Genomic DNA, 25122 nt, shown 5'->3' with positions numbered 1-25122 from the left:
ATATTTATTTATTCTATAATTATTTTTTTCTTTTTCTGACAGAGACTGCTCTTCTGAATGACTATGCTATACATTGACACACAAAAAAGGTAACTAAAACATTATGTACATAAAATAAAGGGCACACATTAGTAGATACATGCAGAAAATTGTTCACTTTCCTCTAGAAAAAAATAAAATAAAGAATTTGCAACAAAGTTTTTGCTTTGTCCAGAATACAGCCAGATAAATCACCTACTAATTATTTCTAGGCAAAAAAGGGGAAACGTACAAAAATTAATGACAATAGCTTCATGTTTTCCGTTAGAAAACATGACACGTACGCAACGTGTAAAAACTCTTAATAACAATTTTTGTTCTAACATGCATAGCTACAAAATTTATAAAGGTATAATGCTGTTATTTCCTGTATTTCTGATTGACTGTTTTTGTTTTTGTTCTTGAATACACCCCCAAGCAAATTACCTCATTATTGCAATGCAAAATGTTATAATTATAACAAGGAAATGTGAAAGGTGAACGATAAAGTAGTATGATGTTTTCCATGAAAAAAGTGCCAGTTTTTTATGGAGCAATCATTCAGCTGCAAAATGAAATCTACACTAAACAGTCTACTGTACCACAAAAATTGTCAAAGCTACAAGTTTTTGAACAAAAAACAGTACAAACATTGTTACGCCACTTCCCACAGGTGTCACTGTTTCTATAGGTCATTAGTCATTGAGGCCCAGTTATATTAACTAACTCTAATTATATATGCTTTACCATTATGCAGTGATAAACAAAACAAAAGGGTCTGTCTTTGTCTGTAATATCACTACATAATTTTTCTAATAATCTCTACCATAATAGTACAATGAAGGCTTACCTCATATATCAATGTCTTTGCAATGAAAAATGCACAACTTCCAGCAGTTGTAATCTGAAATGAAAGAAATAACAAACTGAAAAGGTAATCTTTTCAATATTAATTCATTATGCATGTTCCTAAATACAGTGGCCCCCCTTATTTTATGTGGGATAGGTTCCAGACCCTACCACGGAAATCCAAAATTTGTGGAAATGAAAAATTCCCCTCTAAAAATGTTTATAACTGGCTTATAACTGCCAAATGCCTCGTACCCCTTTAACTAAAATGCTTATAACTGCCCATTTTAACATTTCACTGTTTAATTTGATAGTTCAAACAAAAATATAGTATCTTAAATTATCATACTAAAACAACATAATATATTCAAACAAAAATATGTCCTAAACCATCATCCCAAAACACCCAAAGTAACCTTACACTGCAGTACTCTCCTACTACTGTTACTCTTAAGCAGGTTATATACACCCCTAAATCACTTATATGTAACTGCCTATTTGAACAGTTCATCACCAAACTTGACAGTTCAAAAAAATATACCTCAAACTATCATCGCAGAACATCCTAATATCATTTCAAAATCCTGCTGCAAAATTAAGTACCAGCCTACAACTTTAACTCTTAAGTACGTGTATTCCCTATCATTCAGACATTTAACGTGTAGTAGTATTGATATTTTCCTGTGTTGTAGATTTAACGTGTAGTAGTATTGATATTTTCCTGTGCTGTAAGATGATTTTGAAATTATATTAACAGTACAAGTAGTACGTACTTATTTTAGGATGATACTATCTATTATACAGTAGACATCTCCCAATCACAGGAGATGGGTACCACACACCCTCACGAATAGCTAAAATCCACAAATGTCATAGATGCCAACATATAAGGCGACTCCATGTACGTTACGACGAACCCCCATTTTTCATGTAAAATTGTAGGTTTAGAGGTATGTTTGCCGTATAAGACAACCCCCAATTTAATCAATTACGTATATAACTCAATCAGCTGATGTAAATTAGATGGTATATAAATAAATACAATAATTACCATAACAAAAATGTGTCAAATCAGTATCTTCAAGACAGACTGATTGATTGATTCATGTGAAACTGTACCTTGGCATCAAAACAAATTAGGTCATTGACGCTGGAAATACATTATGCAATTAGAATTTTTTAAAATAATTAAAAAATAAATAATAAAAATTTTCATCTCATGTATGCTATAATTACATGTGTGATATCATTTACACTTTACTATAAAAAGTTACAACTTTTGTAGGAAGCCTGCTTCCTCCACAAAAACTAAAAATACTACTTGTCTGACTTATAATATTCCTTCCAAGCACCCTGGAAAGAAGGTATTCACCCTCCTCATTACGGCATTAAAAGGAAATGCTTTCTTATGTCCTGCAGACTGGAACGCTCAACCAGCATGTGTTGCACAGTCAAAGGAACCAGGTAGTCACCACAGAATGGCTGGGGATGTCCAACCATTAAATAACCATGTGTCAGGTGTGTGTGACCAATTCTTATGTGACAAAGGGCTGTTTCCCATCCCCTTGGCATTTTGCAGTAATAAAAGGGATTGCTGATCTAGTAATTTCCAATATCTTTTGGTTACTTTCTATTGAATTTTCCCATATGTTTTGCCATTTCTTTTGGGCTTTTTCCTTTATGTAAGGGAAAAAATCTCTTAAAGATAATGTAATATTTCCTTGTGGACCATCATGAATTGCCCTTTTTGCTATAGTAGTTTATTAGCCTTTCGTTTCCAGCTATCCCTGTGTGTGCTGGTACCGAACAGAAGTTACGGTTTTCCTTTTTCAGTTATGGCATCTAACTCAGCTGTAAAAATGGAGCAATAATTAGGTAATGATCTGCAGCATTCAAAATTTGCAAAACCTGCTTTCAAGCTGAGATGCATGCTCTGAAAAAGTAAGTGGCATAATTTCATCTGGTATATTCTTCTTGGATGAATTAAAGTATTTACAATATGAAATATGAGGTAGCTTCCAAGGTGGGATTACTGAAATCCTGAAAGACAACATGAGTAATGGTTGCGTTTAACCTGGTCATGATTTCCCATACTCTGAAGGCAAATGGATGTGGCATTTTTGAATGATCTCTAAAATAATGAAAATATTTTTCATTTCTGACTGCAATGCTAGCTAAAGAATTTTGAAGCCTCTGGAACCTAATCCAACATCGCACTAGCGAAGTCTGGAAGTGGAGATCCAGAGGAAGATCTCCAGCATCACCCAACATATCAAGTGAGTTAAATTTTTGAGACCCAAAACAATAGGCTTTCCTCTTTCTCTATTCCCTTTTTTAGTTAGGCTAACCCCTTTACCTCCATCTCTTCATCTATACCATCTTCTAGTTAAGTTTAAAAAAGTAAAAGAGAACGATTAAAGTATCGTTAGTAATGTTATACTTGTTGTGTAAAGGCATACAGCCAGAAACAGCTGACTTGCTATGAACATGGAATTTTTATTCTAAAATTAATATTAATAATACTTACCTGTATAATTTATCTAGTCCCACCCATCCTACCCCACGATCTGCCTATCACAACTGATTTGAGGGAAGGTTTTTGTATCTGTCAACGACAGTGTTGCCAACTGGCGGACAGAATAGGAGGTAACAGGGTTGCCAATGTGGTAAATTTTGGTGCGGTTTTTGGGGATTTAGGGCTAGATAAATTATATTAAGGTAATGTTTATTAATAACCAAATCTGATAACGGTGGTTTTGCTTAAATTTCAACCATCATATGATAGTACAAAATTACCATAGTTATGTTACAAATAACGTTACGGAGAATAGGACTGATATATTTCTATATTGATATGGAGAAAAGATCAGCAAGAGCATATAGTGCTAAATTTAAGTTGTAAGTTTTAGCTGAAGCTGAGGAAAGAATGTTGATCTGCTAACGACTATTATAGTGCATCAGCAATGTGGATAAAACTCAGGTAAACTTCGGTATAGTACCATTGAATTCGACCATAAAACTTTTTACTGATTTCACTCCGATAAAAGATAAATATGTAAAGCTAATATTATTCTGATGAGATCAAGTGAAAATATCGAACCGAATCTGTTGATTTTTGTTTACGCAATAAACATACCCCCAGCGTCATCTACTAACGAAAAAAATAACTAAATTTTGTTCACAATACTATTCAAGTGATATTTTGACTTGAAGACACTTCGTACAACATAAAATAACCTTGTCCCAAATAAACAGAGTATCTTGAGAATCATTTACACTAACTAAAAGCAAGAAATTCGCTGATTGAGTTCAATACAGAAAAATAAACTTACCTCGCAATCACCTTCAGCTAACTTCCAAAACAAAACATCAATTGCTATGCTATGTTTGTATTTTATAATACAAACAAATAAAGGATTTTGGACGTAGGAAAAATCTATTTCTGGGTGATTGGCTCGTGTCGCCCTATGAAAGGATCCTTAATATCATTCTTTCTAGGCAAAATTAATCTAAAATTACCAGAGAAAAACAAAATTAAGAAAATGTCAGTAAACTGACTCGCTCACTCTATAAAAAGAAGGTGTCGGTATGAAGAATAGGGGCGAGTGGGATCATAAACCACGAGACAGTTCAACAATTTTAGACCTTCCAATCAAAAATTCCCCACTAGAGAGAGATGATTTAACTTAAGGGTGATGCGGCCGCTACTACTACTACTAGGGATGCCACGGACAGCAGACGCCCCTTAGCGGGTCATTCCCTTAATCTATTGAAACCATCTTGTATCTGCAGTTCGAGGGCCCAAACCCCAAAATACAGGTGTGGGTGGGGGGTTTTCATAGCGGGCGGACACGAGCCTAATCACCCAGAAATAGATTTTTCCTACGTCAAAATCCTTTTTTCCTTTTTACGGGATCAGCTCGTTGGGGTCGGGCCTATGAAAGAGTACCAGAGAAAACAGACAAAGATGAGGGAAAAAAAGGACAACTGAAAATCAGTTGTAAAAAAGAGGGATATAATATAAGTGAATCAGGGTATTATATTTACCAGGAATACAAAACTAAGTACTTAAAGCTAACTTATTTAACAAAACAATGACATAAAAAGAAAGCCAGAATAATATAAAGTACTTAAAATTAAACTTATATGAAACACAGTAATATACAATAATGCCCAATGGCCAAATTTAACAAAAATAGATTCACTTAAATAAGGTATTTAAATTAATATACAAACACATTGTTGGTCCATACCCTGTAGCATTAAAAATAAAAAAAGGGTAGGTACACTGAAGTACATTATAAGTACATAGTGGTGGATTGTCCCCTAGCAAAACAAAAAAAATAAGGGACCAATCCACCCATAATTGATCTCAGCGGCTAAGGCTAGTAGAGTATGCGAGTAGCCATGGCGATAGGGGAGGCCTTTTGGACGGCAGGTTGGAGAGGGAGGTAGAAAAGGAGACCATGGATCTTATACTATGGACTACTATAACAGTTATTCAGGAGGAAAACAATGTTTCCCGCTGGCATACTGCAGGAAAATTTTAAAGATTCCAAAGGACTTTAAGGTAAGTTGGACGGTTTTTATTTAAAGACTGTCGGAGATTTCCATCCAGTATAATTTCTTTTAAGATCCTCAAAGTTCATATGTTGAAAGTAGTTTAATTGGAGGTGGACTCACACTCTCCTGATGTCCCATGTGGCTTTTTGGCAAATGAATCAGGAATTGGCTTGTTTAATGAAAGTAAAGGATCTGGCTTGGTCTAAATTACCTTTTACTGATAAAGTACCCATCCTTTTTCTCTCATGAAGAGAGAACCAGAGGATCTTGAGGATGTGCAAGAGTAGAAAGGCTCTAAAGTTGATACTGGGGCAAGAAGAGAAGGATCTTGCGGAAGTGGGATGACTTGTTTCCAAGGAGCCCAACCTTGCAAGAGGATCCTCCATTTTTAGCCAAAAAAAAACTACGATCCGGAGCAAGGCAGAACTTCTCCTGAGGGGGAGGAAGTCCACATGACCCGCATCCTCCTTGGATAGAGCCGGACAAGGTTCTGAAATTCTAAGCTCCTGAAGATAGGCTTAATAAGAATAACGTCTTTCTAAGAAAGCATTATGAATGTACAAGACGAGCTTTGTCAGTTACTTGATGCTAGTTTCGAGGGAATCATCTTTAAGAACCATGAGAACTGCAGTAGGCCGTTTGAGAAGGTCGAAGTCTTTAGCACAGGGCTTAGGGATAGACCGTAGTAAAGTAAGGATTCAGTTAGGGTTCTATCTGGAACCCAAACTGGAAGATTCTTCTTCAAAAAGCCGATTTTTTTTCTTAATGAGTAGTAATAGTGCTAGCAGCTAAAAACCTTTTTCAAACAAGGATCTGAAAAGAAAAAGGTTATAGCTAAGTTAACCGTGTCATGGTTGTAGTGTCTTTGATTCTTTTCAGGAAGGATGCTAATTTGTTTTTAACAGCTTGAGTATAGTTGTCTAATAGTTGACTCTCTCCTATCTGATTTAGGAAGGGAAGGATGGTTATGTTTTGGGATCAATGTTAGCATCTTTGTTTAGCCGCAAACTTCAATGAAGTCCATAAAGTTAGGGTCTGAAGAATTCCTGAGGAAGCGAACACAGTCCTCATTTGTACGGATAGCTTGTGACAGCTTGGGATTGGGAAGATCCGTTGAGATCGGAGGAGCACCCCCCAAATTCCAGAAGCAGAAGGATACCAGTTGACTCTTGGGCCACCCGTCCGGGAGCAAAGCAATCAGTGCTTGACTAGTCCCTTGAAAAGTCCATCAGCTTGCTTGTCAAGACCTTTCAAGAGAAGATTCAACTGGAGGAAAGACATAAATTTTTCTCCGACTGATTCTTCCAATCTAACGACAGGGCGGGGTCCGTGGCATAAGGCCAGGAAGGGTCCCAGGTGGGGGCCACATAGGCAAAGGGAAGCTTGTTTGGCGGTTGCTTGTGAAGCGAAGAGATTCTACTCTTGGAGACCTGGGACTCTCCGGCATATCCACTGGAATGACCTGTCGTCCAGGGACCATTCTGGATTCCAGAGGGAACGGACCGGGACAAAGCTGTTCTACTAATCACATTTCTACCCCCACCCCCCCAGGTAGGGAGTGGCGGGGACAGATGCCATTTGTGTTTGGTCTTGCTAGTGCAAAGATGGCTATTCAATGACATGGTTCACATCGTTGGGATTTGGACCCTCCTCTGTTGATGCAATGAACTACCACCCTGCACTGTCCAAAAACTAGTTCTTAGATGAGGACTTTTTCGGGGGAAGAAGTCTCCTCAGGGTAAGAAATACTGCCATTGCTTCCAAGGACGTTTACGTGGAGCTGGGCGGGAACTGGAAACTGACCAAGATCCCCTGAAAACTTGTTTTGAATTGAGGCAATATCCCCCCACCCCACCCGGACAGGGAGGCATCCGTTGTGAATGGTTAACACTGGAAGGGGATATTGAAGGGGGTAACTAGTTTGGCCAGGTTCTTCACTTTTGGTCCATGGACGGAGCTGATTGCGAAGGGATCTGTGAAAAAAAATTAACTGGACAAACTTGTCTCGAGGATTTGGCGTTTGTCTCCGAATCGCCAAAACTTCGGATTTATTATCATTTCAGCCTTGATTTCAGGAGGATGTCTGTCACTGAGGGCAAAAACTGAAGAGAACCTAGGATTCTTTCCATGGCTTCTTTTTCCTTGATGTTTGTTTGCATTTGAGAACAAATTGTTTCACCAGACTGGCTATTTCTTTCCGTTTGGGACCACTGGAAATGGACAGATTGTGGGAAAGACAAATCCCATTGGATTTCCTAGCCACTGAAAACGAGGACTCTGGAGTAAGTCTGGGATTTCGTCTTTTCTTTGTTATCTGGAACCCCAGAATGTTTCCAGACAAAATTGAACTACCTTTTTCGCGGCTTTGAGGGACCATTCATCGACTGTTGGTGCCCAGATCAACCAATCGTCGAGGTATGCTGGCTACCCATTATCCCTGAGTTCTCAAATTGCTTTGCACACCACGTTATGAACATTTTCGTTGAATAACCCTGGGGGATACATTCAGGGACCGAAGGGCATCACTTTGAATGAGAATGTCTGATTTCCTAGTGTTTGAAGCCCGAGGACAATGGGCGGAAGTGGCCTGGCCTATAGGGATTATTGATAGTATGCGTCTGTAAGATCGATGGAGCAATGTGGACCGGCTCCACGAGGGGGAAGTAAGGTCCTTACCATGCGAGATGGGTAAAGCATTTTGTTTTGAACTTGTTCGCAACGATAATGAAAGGAGTTTAGCCTTCTGGACCAACGTCTAAAGATTACCCTTCTTTTTGTTGAGCCTCTTTCTTTGGCACGCTGAATAAGCGACCTTGAAATTTTAGATGCATTGAAAACTCTCGCAATTAAAGCGTTCCTTTCTGAAGGAGTTCGCCTCGCATAATCTGTCAACTTTCCTTTGAAGGTTCCCTGATAAAATGATTTGATTGGACGGTGGGGGATCTTTGAGCCCAACTCCAACCAACCCAATCCCCTTGGACACCTATGCTCTGTGCCCATTTTGCTGGAACCCCACCACCGTGACGGTAAGAGGAACAGCCTCCCTCCTACCTGGGGGAAGCCATCACTGTTGTTGGGAGGGTTGACCTCACCCGCCCTATCCTTGAACTGCCTAACCCCTTGTTAGCTCTTCCATGGTGCCACGCTGGCGAAAAGTGGCCTCTCGCTCTGCTACCTCTCCGGACTGATATTAAAGGGGAGGGTAAGCCTGGGACCTTTCTACCATAGGGTTGAAGGCCGGCGAGAGTGAGTTAGGAGGTCGAGGGTTGCGAACTGAGGAGACAACAGGAGGATGGGTTGGGGTATGTTTTGAGGGTTGAAGGTTGTCCCTGTTGGGTAACTGGGACGGCCTGAACGAAACTCGCTGTTGCTGCTGATGTTTTTTGGTAAGGCTGGAACCTTTTACCAGACTTCGTTTAGTTTCTTACCAGCAGCGGGGGCAGATTCTTGGTTTCCTCTTAGAGGAGAATACCCACCTAGCTTCTAAGGCTCTGGTTGAGCCTTAGCAGCCTCCATGGTGCAACCTTCATTCACAGCAGACTCTTGGGAAGAGGTCCGCCCCACACATGCTGGAAAGCCAGGAGTCTTATTAGGTTCATGCCTAATAAAGTGCATTCCTGCCAGACAAAGGGCTTTGCTTTCCCCGGCAGTTCCTCCTTAGCTTGGCAAGAAGTCGAAAAAGCATCCCATCTGAAAAACTGTTTGAGAGAAGCTGAGACATTGGCCAGAATCTTAAATAGAGGTTCTGATGCCATACGATTAGAGCAGCCACTCCAGTGATAATTAGAGAATTACTGAGGGATCTTTCAAACGATAGTTTTCCCCGGGGGGGGGGGACGCGTCGAACTCTGCCATGGATCAAGGTATCAGGCAGCCTTGGAAGCGTTTTTGCCAAACCTGGTCCATTGCACAGTCCGGTTTGAGCTTACCAAGCGTGAATGTGGCAGGCAAGCTTCTACCACCCCAATCTACCGAAAGGCTGGAAAGAGTGCGGAGAAGTAGAATCCGCTTCCCATCAGCTTGTGGCATGGGATCATCCTCCTTGAGGACTGCCTGAAGAGTCGTTTCCACTATTTGGTAGCGAACGGGAAGAGGAAGCCTACCTCCTCCGTCCGGGCAAAAAAATAGTGAAAGGACTCTTTGAAAGCCTTGGAGCTTAGTGTTGGCACACCCTCCCGCCCAGTCCTCAAGGCAGTGAACCCATTCCCGCTGGAGCTGGGATCTCTACTATTATTAAAGCACGTTCTCTCTGGAGATCTTTGTCCGCCCTAGTGAGAAGCCGCCACGGTCAGCCTAGCATATCCAATGAAAAAGGCTGAGTTCAATACCCGGAGGATTAAAACTCGAAGTCCTCAATCCTTCGAGTTCCACACTCCGGGACAGAGATCATTACCGTCCTTGAATGGAGCGTAAGCGGCCACTCTCCATGGTTTATCCATGGAGAAGGCTGGTAGCGACTCATAAGGAGGTAGCTGGAGAATGCCAGCACCTGCTACTGGGGAGGACTGGATGAGGAGCCTGAGCAAGCCCAGCTACTCGGGTCCTCATTCTCTCTAACTCTGTTAGAGAGATCTTGGATGGACTGGCCGACTGACTAAGGGTGCTCGACAGCTGTGCAAACATCTGTTCGAACTTGGTTCCGAGGGCGGAGACCTGCGAGCCTACCATCTCTCCTACCTGTTGCATCACCACTGCTGAGAAGGCAGTGGGATCAAAGGTGCTCGGTCCCGCTACTCCAACCGGCGATGCCGGAGTGGATGCGGTGGAGGCCGGAGAAGGCATTGGCTCAGCAGGAGCGCGAGCCTTCTCCTTAGAAGCCTTGCTTCTAGAGCTCTTGGAGTATGAAGAGCTCGGCTTACCCTTCACCGCGTCAGCATAGGAAGTCGAAGACTTCTTAACTGAAGAAGACGACGATGACTTTTTAGAAGTCGTCTTATGGAGGGTCTTCTGTTCTCTCTGTCCCTTCACCTTTGGGGGTTATACAGAGAGAGCGGGAGAGCGGGCAGGGATCTCAGATCCCGTAAAGCCTTGGAAAGAAGCAGTAGAAGAAGGGACAGGAGAAGATCCAGGAGCGCCCAAGGAAAGACCTTGGGCGCGCCCGACACACCTACTCAACCAACAAATCCTCCGCACCTACGCCATAGGCTCAATATTTAGGTCCAAGGTTGCGACGTCTGGGACCGGCTCTTGCGTGGCCACGGCCCGAACGACTGCTGCACCTCTTGCTGGATGGAGGCGATGAGAGGGGCTGCAGAGATAGGGTCAACGTATCCTGTTGACTTGCCGCCGGGGAAGATCTGGACGGCCAACTTCTTATCCAAGATGTATGGCTGGCCCTTGGCGGCGTTCTTCCCGAAGCCGCCCACCCAAGCCTTCAGGGTTGCTAGGGCGACTTCCTTCACGGTGGCAGCCTGAAAGAGAAGGCGAAATGAAGCTTCCAGTGGCGGGGACGGGGTTTAACAAGCTTATGACTAAGTGTTATTAGTATACGATAAAGAAGTCTAAAATCGACTTACCCCCCCCCCACCAGCTGACTGACAAGGTCATAAACAGATGGTGCAGGCTTCCGGGTGCCAGACGATCATGGCGTGTGGGTCGTAGCACACGGGGCGTGAGTCCTGCACTCATCGTGGGTGCAGGGGTCGTACAGAGTCGCATTGCACCCTAGGACCTGGCAGTTGGTAGCCTGTAAGTGGAAAGATACATAAGTATCAGGAGAACACTTACAGCCTAACAATTGCTCCGCTGCATGCCGGAGCGAGAAAGTTAGATTAAACCAGAGCCCCGCCATAATACGTGTGGTAACAAGATGGTTGGAGTTTGTCCAAGGCTACGCCGGAAGACAAGAGAAAGAATCCAACCAGGTGTGGTGGTGAGAGATGAAACCATGACGGAAAAACGACGGAGATGGTATACACACAGTTAGATAATACTAAAATTCACCGTAAAATTAGGGTATATCCTTATATTTATAACGAAATAAATATCAATCTTTTCCCCGTCTACTAGAAGAGTGCCCGGGTAAGAAGCAAGCTCTCCTCCGGTAGCGGGAAAAAAAGGGAAGGATATAGTAGGCAAGCAAGCAATAGACCACTAGTAGTGACCACCCGCCCGCTGGCGGAGCCAGACGAACTATAACCAAAGGTGCCCCGGCTGCGGCGGAAGCTCCGTTCATTATAGTGGGGGAAAGGTGGGACTGAGCAATGGGGGGTGGGGGGGGGGGGGGTTTCCCGGCGTAACGCGGCGGGAGAGAGAGGGGGGGGGTGGCCTACTCCTCCCCGTCCCAACAACTACCCGCTCGGTGACCCGGTACCCGATACAAGTGGTCGCCCTATACCCCAGCTGGGAAGAACCCCTGGCCTCCTCAGAGAAGGAGGGAGGAAGGCTACTGAGGTTGTCATGGCAACCAAGGGGTCCCCAGACCCCTCCCTATACCTGGTAGGGAGGGAGGGAAGGGGAAGGGTAAGGTGCGATGGAACACGTGACCGCAAGTGGCCTAAGCCGCGATAGCAACACAACCACCGTGGGAGGGCCACGTGAACCAGGCTGTACAATACATGGGACATGCACCTAGGCTAGCCTAACACCCTAAATAGAACTAAAAAGGGATTTTGACGTAAGGAAAAATCTATTTCTGGGCGATTGGCTCGTGTCGCCAGCGAAATATCCTTTAATCTATTATTTCTAGGGTAAATGTACTAACACATACCAGAGAATAAATAAAATAAAGAAAAAGGTCAGTATAAACTGACTCGCTCACCCTCCAGGAGGGTGTCGGTATGAACACTAGGCGAGTGAGACCACTACCACGAGCCAAATGCCAATAGAAATCTCCCACTACAAAATCCCTCCAAGAGGGGAGCCGACCCACAGAGTGAGCAGCTCGTACTACTACTACTCCATCCCATGCTGCCGACTGCTGCGCCTCTGGTGGCCATCCTGAAGTTAGCAGACAATCTTGGGCGAAGGGATGGGTAGGGTGGGATTTCGCTGGCGACACGAGCCAATCGCCCAGAAATAGATTTTTCCTTACGTCAAAATCCCTTTTCTGGGCTCAGCTCGTGTCGCTGCGCGAAATCGTACCAGAGAAATAGCCACAAGATTGTAAACAAAAGTAATAAAATAAATCAGAATAGGTCTCAAATAAAAAATAAAGTAAATATAAAAAAGAATATAATTGCTAAAAAGATACAAATACACAGTGATACAAACTAAAAATATGCTTAAATTACCCTTAATTCTAAACATGTTTCTTAACATAAGGTAATTTACATATGTACAGAGGTAAATTGGCTTACATGTAACAAAATGGTATCTGTGTAAAGGCATGTATCAAAATATAATAGCAATTAAAACAATCAAATGAACAAATTAATCAACAATGATATATAAGGAATGTATAATGACTTAATATACAAAACCCGTAACCATTATAAATGAGATGTATCCCCTAGCATAAAAATAAGGGGTGGGGTAACATCCATGAGATCAATATGCATAATCTCTGTGAGTGTCCCTAGCAAAAAAATAAGGGGCACCCACTACAATCATCATAAAAGCAGCTAAGGCAACAAGGTGAATGTAAATGAACACGGTAGGAATAGACGAACTGTTGGGTGAAGCAGGTAGAAAGGAGGACTGAATCTTCTACTACAAATTAACTAGAGTCAGGGGAAACTATGTTTCCCGCTGCTACTGCTGAAAATTTCAGAGCTTCCAAGGACTTAAGGTAATGACGTTGAATACTGTCGGCGATTTCCATCCGGTATACTTTTTCAACTCATCGAAGTTCATGTGTTGGAAATAATTAATTGAGGTGGCTACTGCTCTGACATCATGTGCTTTTGGGAAAGAGTCAGGATTGGCTTGTTTAATAAAGTACAGGATTTGTTGCCTGATGCCTTTAATGGATAAAGTTCCACCTTTTTTCCCTCTTAAAGAGGGGCCCCGATGAGGATGAGGAGGTCCTGGATAGAAAGGCTCGTAAGGTTGAAAACTGGACAAAGGGATACATCTTGTGGAAGAGGTAGTACTTTCCAAGGTTCCCACCTCATCAAAGGATCTTCATTCGTTGCCAAAAAGCTACGTTCCAGGAGAAAGTAGGACTTCCCCTGTGGGAAGGAATTGAATATGATCCGGATCTCTGGATAAAGCCGACAGTTCTGAAATTCTTGCTCCTGAAGCCAGGCTTAATAAAAATAGGGTTTTCCTTAGGAGCATCATAAACGAGCATGTGTCATTATCGGTTTCGGAAGCCAGTTTTAGAACATCGTTTAAGAACCATGAAACTGACGTAGGCCTCACAGAAGGCCTAAGTCTAGCACATGCCTTAGGAATAGACGAGAAGTAGGTATCCGTCAAGTCTATGTTAAATCCAAATTGAAATATCTTTTTCAAGGCTGACTTGTTTGTCGTAATCGTGCTAGCTGCTAAACCTTTTTCAAATAAGGATCTGAAGAAGGATATAGCTGAATTAACTGTCATGATTCTGATATCTGACTCTCTCAGGAAGGTTGCTAACTTTTTGACAGCAGCATCATACTGCCTCAAAGTTGAATCCCTTTTATCGGATTCCAAGAAGAGAATATTCTGAGGGTCAATATTCGCATCTCTTTTTGCCGCAAACTTCATGAAATCCATAAAGTTAGGGTTTTGAGAATCCTTGAGGAAGCGAACACAGTCTTCGTTCTTTGTACTGACTGGGAGAGCTTGGGACTGGGGATCCGAAGAGGACGAAGGCCCAGTTCCAGAATTAGGGGATACCAATTGCTCTCGGTGGCCAGTCTGGGGCTACTAGAGCCACTTGACCCTGAATGTCCTGAGTTTGTTCAATACTTTCATAAGGAGATTCATTGGAGGGAAGACGTAAATCTTCTCCCAGTTGTTCCAGTCCAGAGCCAGGGCGTCCGTGGCGTAAGCCAGAGGGTCCAGGTTGGGGCTACATAACACGGGTAGTTTGTGGTTCGCTTGGGATGCGAAGAGATCCACCTGTAGCCCTGGGACTCTTTGAAGGATCCATTGGAACGAACTGTTGTCTAGTGACCATTCCGACTCTAGGGGTACTGATCGGGATAGGGCGTCTGCTATGACGTTTCTCACTCCAGCTATGTGAGTGGAGGAAAGATGCCAACTGAACTTGTCTGCCAGGGAGAAGATGGCTACCATGACGTGATTTAGATGACGTGACTTGGAGCCTCCTCTGTTTATACAATGTACTACCACTGCGCTGTCCAGGACTAGCTTTATGTGGGAGTACTTTGGTGGGTGTAACCTTTTTAGAGTCAAGAACACTGCCATTGCCTCCAGTACGTTTATATGGAACTGACGGAACTGAGTGACCAAATCCCTTGAACCGTTTTTTGACCTGGGAATACCCCCACCCACAGCCGCTTAAGGACGCTGTGTGTGGATGGTGATCCTGTGGAGGGAACTGAAGGGGTTACTGACACTGATAGATTCTTGACTTTTGCCCACGGCCGAAGCCGATTCTTTAGAATCAGAGGCACTGAGGATAGCTTGTCCTGGACCTGACATTTGCTCGCGAGCGCCAGATCCTGGTTAGGTCTTTCAGTTTGGCTTTCATTAAGACGTTCGTTACTGAAGCAAACTGGAGAGAGCCGAGGATCCTTTCCTGGAGCTCTCCTTGATGCTAGTTTGTGACTTAGAAATTGCTTGACTGACTTCGCTATTTCTTTCCTTTTGGTAGATGGAATCGACAGAGTGTGGGAGGATAGATTCCATTGAATGCCTAGCCACTGAAAGTTTGACTCTGGAGTGAGTCTTGACTTGGACTTGTTTATCTTGAATCCTAGATATTCTAGGAACGGATCACTTTCAGTGTAGCCTTGTTGCATTCCTCGCTGATGGGGCCCAGATCAACCAATCGTCGAGATACGCCCACTACATAATCCCTTGCGATCTGAGTTGTTGCACTACCACTTCCGCTAGCTTCGTGAACACCCTGGGTGCCACGTTGAGTCGAATGGAACTACCTTGAAGGAGAATGTCTGGTCTCCTATCTGAAACCCAGATACGGACGGGAAGTGTCTTGCAATAGGGATATGATAGTAGGCCGTCTGTAAGATCGATAGAGGTGGTGACGGCCCCACGGGGAAGTAAGGTCCGCACCTGTGAGATCGTGAGCATCTTGAACTTGTCGCAGCGGATGGCTAAGTTTAAGCGGGACAAGTCTAAGATTACCCTTCTTTTTTGTGAGCCTTTCTTTGGCACGCTGAACAAGCGACCTTGAAATTTTAATCTCTTGACTCTCGCTATAGCTCCTTTCTGAAGGAGGTCCTCCGCGTACTCTGTCAATTCTTTGGAAGGAAGTTGACGGAAAGGTCTGGCTGGAGGTGGGTTCGTCAACCAGCTCCAACCCAGCCCTTTTGACACTATGCTCTGAGCCCACTGGCTGAAGTTCACCGGTGGCGAAAGTGAAACAGCCTCCCCTCCTACCTGAAGTTCTTCATTGGTTCTGGTAACCGCCTCGGCCTCCTCTGAAGTGCTTTCCCCTATTAAAGGGGCCTCCCGATCCTCTCCCACGAAAGGACCGCTTACCTCTGCCTCCCTTACCCGAGCGGTCATACTTCTGAGAAGCTTGACTCTCGAAGGCTTGATTGTAAGCTGGAGAGATGGCGTATGAGGTAGAGGGTTGAGGCTGAGGGGATATCACATAAATGGCTGTGATTGACCCTTAGAAGTGGAAGGTTGGGCTGTCTGCACTAACGGCACTGCTGGAACTTGTTGAGGAAAGCGTGGTTGCTTCTTCTGGTAAGGTTGGAAACGCCTGGTTTCCTCTGTTCCCCTTACCTTAGGTGTCAAGTCTTGTCTCCTCCTAGCCGTAAGGCCCCAACGGTCCTTAAGGCTCTGGTTCAACCTCGTAGCCTCTGCCTGGACTTCCTTAACCATAGCCTCTGGGAAGAGATCTGCGCCCCAGATGTTAGAGGAGAGTAACTATTCGGCTCATGTCGAATGGTTGCCTCTAGCAGGACATGCTTCCTACAATTCGTTCTAGCAGTGGCAAACTCGAAACATATCTGACTGCACCGTTTGAGTCAGGGCTTTGGTCATAAGCTTAAAAATTGGTTCTGATCATAGGCCATGGTTGCTACCTCAGACATAGCCATAGAGTTGATTGATCTGGCTAGTCGTGATTTTGCGTCAAATTCAGCTTGAATAAGACTATCTGGGAGCCTGGGTAGCTTTCACCAAACTGCTCCATAGCACAGTCCGTTTGAGTTTGCCAGCTGAGAATGTATTCGGCAAGTCTTCCCCACAATTCTCCAATTGAAGGGAGTAACGGAGATGTGGGATCTGCTTCTCAACTGAGGCATGGGTTCCCCCTTCTGGGCCGCTGAGATGGTCGACCTAGCTATCTTGGTTAAGGAACGGGAGCGGGGTACTCTCATCCATTGTGAAAATGGTAAAGGGACTTTTGAATGGTTGTATCTTGGTGTTAGAACAATCCATGTCCTCTAAAACATCTGAGCCATTCTCTCTGAGCCTGGTCTCGTGAATAGAGGACTGTCTCCTTTGGTACCCTATCGTCCCGAACATAGCCGAAGGCGTGAGCCTTGCGTAGCCTATGAAAGGAGGCTGTAGGCCTTCCGGGTAGAAACTCGAAGTCTTCTATTCTTCGAGTTCCAAACTCCGGGATGGAGATGAGACCGTCCTGGAAGGGGGCGTATGACGCTACTCTCCATGGGTTGTTCATAGAGAAAGCAGGAAGTGAATCATACGGAGGAAGCTGAGTTTCCACTTGTGTTGGGAAAGTGAGGGAGAGGCTAGAGGGGCTTCTCTTAGCCCGGCTATAATAGTATCTTGGGAAGTGATCCTATCCGACAGGCGAGAGATCATCTGTTCATACTACTCTTAGGGACCCAACTAGGTCGCCCACCTGTTGCAACAGGCCAGCATTGGAGTCCAAAGCCGGAGCTGCTGCGGAGGTGGAGGGGAGGCTCTGAATTGGAACCAATGGTAGCGGAACTGGTGATTCTGCCGGAGTGCGAGATCTCTCCTTGGATTTACTTTTTGAGGACTTAGAGCCGGAGCTAGAAGCTTTAGACCTGTCTGGGCCGGGATTGCGAGCCGGAGACTTACGTGAGGAAGAAGACGAGGACGTCTTCTTAGACGACGATGACGTCTTAGTCAAGGACATCACTTAGCCTTGACCTTAGGTCTAACGAAGCCTCAGGAGGAGTATATAATTCATCACCCGTAAAGCCTTGGAAGGATGGAGAGGTTGCAGGGGTAGAAGAAACAGTCACACCCAAGGGCGACCCTTGAGTGCCTACATACTTACCTCGACCACAGGTCGTCTATACCTACCATCGGTTCAACATAATATCCAGGGTTGCGACATCCGTGGAGATATCCTGGTCTTGTTCAGTTAAGGAGGCCGCCAGCTGTTGTTGGATAAAGGCGATAGTCGGGTCCGCCTCTACTGGGTCGACGTAACCTGTCGCCTTGCCTCCGGGGAAGATTAATAGTGCTAACCGCTTCTCGAGGATGTAGGGCTGACCCTTGGCGGGTTTCTTGCCAAAACCTCCGACCCAGGCCCGCAGGGTAGCCAGTGCGGTATCCCTTACTGCCGGAGCCTGTAAGAGAGGGCGTATTTTAGATTTAAGAATCACTTAAAACTAAAACTTAGAGTATAACTTAAACTAGATTGCCTTAAGTTTAAAGTAAATGATGAAAACTTAAGCACTAAAAAAGAAGCGGAGCAGCTACTGGAGATGGGAATACTTACACCCCTTCCAAAAGCTGGCTCACCAGATCGTAACATATGGTACACGTCTCATGGTACCAGACCTGGATGTCCCCGTGCGGAGTCGCGCATGGAGCATGGGACCGGCAACTTCGTGTCCACAGGGGTCCTGAAGTGTAGCGGAACATCCCGGATGCTCACAGTTGGTGGCCTGTAAGTGGGAAGACCACATGAGTATCTTAAAAGGCATCACTTAACAGACTAAAGGACAAAAGAACTCCGTTACATGCCGGAGCTCGGAAAAAATTTGGGCATAACCCCTCCCTGCTTCGCCTGAATAGGCTATAATCCCGGAGAGATCCGGTAAGATATGAAAGGGAGGGGGGATGGTTTAAGGTACTTAAGATAAACTTATAGATAACTAAACCTAAACACAAGCGAACCGGACTAGGTCCAGTGTGAAGCGGAGTGTAGTAACTCAGCAATACGGTAGGTTAGTAGTGACCTACTGTATGTTCCGGTCCACTCTACCGGGTGGACTAGCCCCTTCGCTGGATACCAGGACTCCGATCAGGGAGGAGCTCTAGTAAGGAGGGAAAGGGCGAGAGGACATACATGCTCGAGCTAGCCCACCCGGAGCGACCAAAGGTAGTAACAGAGGGGGGGAAGGCCAGGGCCCCCCACAACGTACCACCCGGCCGGACCGAGAAGCCGGAGAGGTCGAGACCCGTCTAGGTCTGTCCCGACTCCCTAGCCCCTCCGCCTGAGGAGAGAGAGGGAGGCAGGCTCGGGTATGTGGAGCGAGCATGGGCAGACCGACCCACCCCCGACCGACTCTATGGAAGAGCGGGAGGGGGGGGAAGGGTGACTGGGCAGGCGTCTGGCTGTCCCGTGATCACGAAGTGACCACGAGGCGGTAAACTGAGATACGATCACCAAACCTAGGCCCAACCAACTGATCAGAGAGAAGCTATCGGGAAGCAACTTGAACTGAAAAGCGGTAGCATACAGGCCCACGGGGCTAAAAACCAACTGATCAGAGAGATACTATAGGGAAGCAACCGAACTGATCAGCGGTAGTATAGGCTCTATGAGCCAGGACCTAGGCTAAGCCAGACGCCTAACTAACCTAACGATGATAAAATACATATAATAAAATAAAACAAAATGAAAGAGAGAAAGTATATAGCAGGAGAAAAATCCAGGAGTGTACGACTAACCGAAGGCAAGTCTACCACTCAAAAGCTAGTCAGAGGCCGATACTAAGAACCTGGACTAGGGTCTGGATAGAAAAAGCCTACATAAGGTGAAATACATGCATGCATGGCAACCTGAGTAGACCTTAATCTAAACAAAGCGGATAATCAAATAGAGCGTAATAATAAGGGATGTTCTAGGTATGGGAGACCAAGAACGAACCCATCACGCGGCAGAACCATGCTGCCATGCTTCCGACCCGAGAACGTATTTATACCTAAAAACGGCAAATACTGTCTCAGGGACGGAAAAAACCAACTAATCGTAAATACGAGTACTTAACTTAGCTGCTGCGATAGCTGCACGCTCATTATAGTAAAAATCCACGAAAGGGCACAAAAAACACAGAGAGAAAATTAGCACGTGTGGCTCTGGCGCTAACTTTAAAGGAAGGCCACCAGAGGCGCAGCAGTCGGCAGCATGGGATGGAGTAGTAGTAGTCGAGCTGCTCACTCGTGGGTCGGCTCCCCCTCTTGGAGGGATTTTGTAGTGGAGATTCTATGGCATTTGGCTCGTGTATGGTCTCACTCGCCTAGTGTTCATACCGACACCCTCCTGGAGGGTGAGCGAGTCAGTTATACTGACCGTCTTTATTTTATTTATTCTCTGGTATGTGTTAGTACATTTACCCTAGAAATAATAGATTAAAGGATATTTCGCGCAGCGACACGAGCTGAGTAAGAAATTACATCGTAAAAGGTGGAAAAAGGAAAAGACACTTTTAGTAAAAGAAAAAGAAGCCCAGGAGGAGGCAAACTGTTCCGAGGAACAGTTGGACTACTCGGAGCCAGCGAAAGCCGATGAAGAGCAAGAGCCGGATGCTGGGCCAGAAACACAGAATAGCCCTAAATACCAAACTAAGAGAAATGGTAAACGGGCTGACCTAGCTAAAAAGGCGATGTAAAAAACGATGAACGTGATATAGTAAGCCCATAAGTACAAGAAGTCCCAGTATGGAAGACCGGGAATTCTAAACATGAGGCAGCATGGCGCCGCCACGAGTCGACCGGGAAACCGTATATGACCTATTAGAAGGAAAATACTGGTCCCTGGAAGACTAAAATACGGTAAAATACTACTTATGAGGCACTTAACTTAGCCGATGCGATGGCAGCACGTTCCACGATAGATAAGGAGGTAAATCCAAAGATATACAGCACAAGTGAAAAAATGCGTACAACGCGTACTGTCTAATGATTAAGGATGACCGCTAGGGGCGCTGCTGTCCGTGGCGTGGCGTCCCTAGTAGTAGTAGTAGTAGCGGCCGCATCACCCGTTAGTATCAGCTCTCTCTAGTGGGGATTTTGATTGGAAGGTCTAAATGGTGAATGTCTCGTGGTAGTGATCCCACTCGCCCCTATTCTCATACCGACACTTCTTTTATAGAGTGAGCGAGTCAGTTTTACTGACATTTTCTTAATTTTGTTTTTCTCTGGTAATTTTAGATTAATTTTGCCTAGAAAGAATGATATTAAGGATCCTTTCATAGGCCGACACGAGCTGAGCCCAGAAATTAATATGAAAATACATACAATATTATTGGAGGCAGTGAAGTAAAGCATAACTTTTTAAAAGACCCATGGAAAAGATGCATATATCTATTATGTTCGTATTTTATCATATGATACTAATGTGATTATTACATACAATAATTTTATATCACGTGTATGATGCGACCCCTTTAAAATTAGTTCCAAAATTAGGTCTTCAAAATCGCATGATACTCGAGTATACACAGTACTTTCAATGGGAAAAGATCTAAAATCTCTTGTAGCTATTGGAATATCAGCAGGAAAAGTCCGCACCAACCACTGATGTTAACCAGGAGCCGGCAGAGAACAAATTATGACACTTGGTCTGTTGTACCTATTCCTCCCTAGAATGGTGGGAGATGACGTCACCTACATCGGTGATGGTGATGGCGATGCCACCATGAAATTTTGAATATTTTGTCTGCCATGAAGGGAACCCTACAGTTGTGCTAATTGTTAGGTAAGACACAGCAATAAAACTTAAATTCATAATTAATTATTGCTGTAATAATGGAAGAGTTACACTCCTATTACTGCACTAGTAACTAATATATAACTAGAAAATATTAGCTTAATATCAATAACCAGTACTGGAAAGCATTTGCTAATTCCCACTGAGAAGCTGAACTTTGTACCTTATTTAAAGTAGACACATTAATATCTGGTGGAGTAATACATAATAAGTAGATCTGTCCATACATATTTTCTATTCCCCTACAACACAAAAAATCCTTAATATCAAAGACAACTAAAGAAAATTCCACAGTACATATTTAAAATAATTCTAAATTATTAACAAAAGAAAAAAAATTATCAGTTTAAAATTAGGCTGCATGTAAACACAAGGGAAATTGTAAGTCACAGTTGCCATTTCATTCCAAGAAGTTAGGCTGAAAATTAAATGTTACTTCTCAATTCCAAAAATGAAAATTATCTATGTACCATAATAAACAAAAACCACTGACTAACAATTTTTAGTAATAAAATTTCAAAATGATTAAACTTTTAAAAATTGCGAAAGTTGACAGCAAAATCTGATCACAGACATAGCCTACTAACCTAATACCAAATCCCAACCTTGGAGGATGTACTACCAGGTACCAAGATTTGATAATTATGCCTGGTTGCAACAATATTAAGGAACTAGAACTTTTTACAGGGGCTTGAGACTAAGCTTTCTAACATGATATCTAAGAATTTTCCAAATTAGCGACACAAAAACGAAATTCTTCTGGAGCTTACAACCACAGACCAAAGGAGTAATGGGTATTTGGTAATTGTTGTAGGCAAGGGAAAGAGCCCTCTTGGATTGAATCCTTTTATACTTGATCACAGTGTCAAATCAAAGGCACTTTTATGGCAAAGACCAGCTATGAGAGAATTATTTGATACCATAAGAGTAATTCCTTTGAGGGCAAAAAGCAGCTATGCTATCAAAGAGTACAGTAATTTGTCTAAAGTTTAGCATCACTCTTTGGTCATCAAGCATCACATGCTCAAAGGTTTTGTCAAGCACAGGATAACTAAAGTGTTCACAATAATGTTAAATACCTGCTGTATGTAGCAAAATTTATGCTTAAGCCTTAAGAGCCAGGCTAAAAAAATCAATATGCAGCGCACCAGGCCGGGTAAACTTTGAAGTTGGCCAGTTTAAAAAAAAAAACACATAAATGGAAAGAAGATATGTAAGAAAAAAAATCTAAAATATTTTACCTACTTTCTAAGAGAAGTTGAAAATGACGATCTACAACCACTTGTGGGCCTCTTTTACAAGAAAATCATAAATATTTCAAAACAGATAAGAACTAAAATCAGTAACAAATTCTGAGTATGTATTTTTGTTGTAAAATATTTATGTGCATCTACTGAAACCGAAGATGCAGTAACTTTTTTGGATTATACATGTTTTTTCTAATATTTCTTTGCACTTTTCTTTACAAAATTACAATTATAACTGAAATACTATAATAAAAGATAAGAACTAAAACCAAACCACCTGGTATATTTATGAGCACATTTATAAAAAGATGTAACATGAGAGAGATGTAGTACATGCTCCGCTGAAGACAAGATCACAACTAACCCCTGAGCTGCTTGTTTCCTTGATCTTGGATAGTCTAAAAGTTGCCATTAGTGAATTAATGAGCTACAGAAGTAATGGCACCTCTTTCCTGCCCAATTCCCCCAAATTGATGGTGTGTAATATGTATGTGTAAGTGATTACATAATAAAAATATGGAATGTTATTCCATATATATATAAAAAACTAAAACTAAAGAGGTCAACCAGATTGCTTGCAGGAATGTGATCAGACCAGAGACGATAAAGTATGCTAAGATGACGTATACAATAAAGTAGGCTAAGATGACATGCCGTCACCTGTAGTCATTCATTTGTTTTGAAAACATTAGTCCAAGCTTCCTGCTTGAGACAACTACCGCGACCTATAATTCAAACGGCCTACGTGATTTGTAACTATGTCATCTGTGTGTATGTTCGTATGTTCGAGCTACTGTCTGCTTCCTTTATGATTTGTAAACAAGATAGTAGGCAGAGTTGAATTAGCCATCATCATTGGCAGAAGCAATCAAGCCATCGTCATTAGAAGAACTGTATATCTGTATCTAAGCTTCATCATGTAGATTTGAATTAGCCATCATCATTGGCAGACCTGTACAATCCTATCTGATATTCATCATGTAATCTCAGAAGAATAGATGTATTTTTTATACTTCGTGTTTTCTACTAGAAACCTCACATCAGAAAGAAGATATCATCATGAGTTTAACACATCGTCGTCATAACGAAAGAAGATACTTACTTCGTAAGTTATCATCAAACCCCAAGACACTCCAATGAGTATGGAAGTGCATAACCATCCGACTTAGCGTAAGATTATCGCAAGTCTAACATAACCTCATAGGGCGCCTTATTATACAAGGCAACAGCCCTTTCATTGGTGGCAGAATCCAAGAAGAACTCTTCAACGTCTTCCAAAGAATAACGAATAATGCATCATATCAGAAGTCAACAACAACGAAAGCAAGATTCTTCAAGCAATTAGTATCATCGTTTAGTGAGCGACTTCAGAAAACAACAAGAACTCTTCAACGTCTTCCGAAGAATAACGAATAATGTATCATATCAGAAGTCAACAACGACGAAAGCAAGAGATTCTTCAAGCAACTTAGTATCATCGGTTAGTGAGCGATTTCAGCAGTGTATAACTTCAAGAAACGAACCCGATGTGTCTTCTTCCTACAGCAACACAAGCTTCGTCTCTCATTAGAATCATTCTAGAAAACATCGTTTATTGAGCGTTTCCAGCACTTCAAGAAACAAACCGAACGCGTCTGCAGCATCGGATCTTCAAAGGACACGTATCATCCAACAAATGAACAACGCGCACGGGGGAAACTGAAGCCAAACCAGGTCATCCGCTAAACAGAGAAGGAGGGCCAAGGCCGTGTGTCGTTATCGGAACACTGTGACTTCCCACAAAATCAAGCTAAGTACAACCTCTTTTATTCATTTGGAGTAACCGAGTGTTTCCTTTACAGGTCGAATTTTCGTTATTCCTGTGGCTGAAGTTACGAGACATTCTTAATCTTACTTTTTTACAGAAATGATCTACATCATTGGGATTTCGCTACTGCGAGTTGTTATCTTTGAGTTTCTGTTTCCAGAAGTTCTACTGAAATATCATAATCATATATACTGTGTTAATTTTATCATTTTGGGTGATTACTAATTCTTTACGTAACAAATCATATTAAACAGTGAATATGCGTTTACGCAGTGGACGTCTGTATTTATACAGATGCATGGATAGGGTAGTTAGGCACCATAGTGATAAGAAAACACACAAAAACAAGTGGAACACCCGTACAAATCTGGATAAATTAGAGGTAACACTATTTTGGGTCAAACAATAAAAGCTCCTTTGCAAAGTCCCGATCGCAGTTTCAGCCTTTAGTTATGCGTAAAAAATCGAATCTCAATGACTGAACTTTAAAAAATACAGCTGGATTGCAAGGAATAACATGTCTGTAAAAACTTTCATTAGGTTAACATACTTAACAGTCATATAAACAAATTAACAAAACGTGTTTCAAAATTTTAGCAAAGAATGAAAGTGCATATAGTTAATAATAATATGCAGTGGAGATAACTTGTTTTAATAGTAATCGCTCAATT

General features: G+C 43.0%; 1 protein-coding gene across 1 annotated transcript in view; it reads right to left on the bottom strand.

The window, feature by feature from the left end:
- Positions 1 to 25122, bottom strand: part of LOC135202169 (steroidogenic acute regulatory protein-like) — a 321018-nt gene that overhangs the window by 80679 nt on the left and 215217 nt on the right. The window contains 1 exon segment of the mRNA XM_064231424.1: positions 869 to 922. Coding sequence (XP_064087494.1) covers positions 869 to 922 — 54 coding nt within the window.

The sequence above is a fragment of the Macrobrachium nipponense genome, chromosome 30 (genome assembly GCF_015104395.2).
Source record: "Macrobrachium nipponense isolate FS-2020 chromosome 30, ASM1510439v2, whole genome shotgun sequence".
Taxonomy (NCBI): domain Eukaryota; kingdom Metazoa; phylum Arthropoda; class Malacostraca; order Decapoda; family Palaemonidae; genus Macrobrachium; species Macrobrachium nipponense.
Note: the sequence above shows the minus strand (reverse complement) of the source record. Positions and strands in the feature narration are given on the sequence as shown.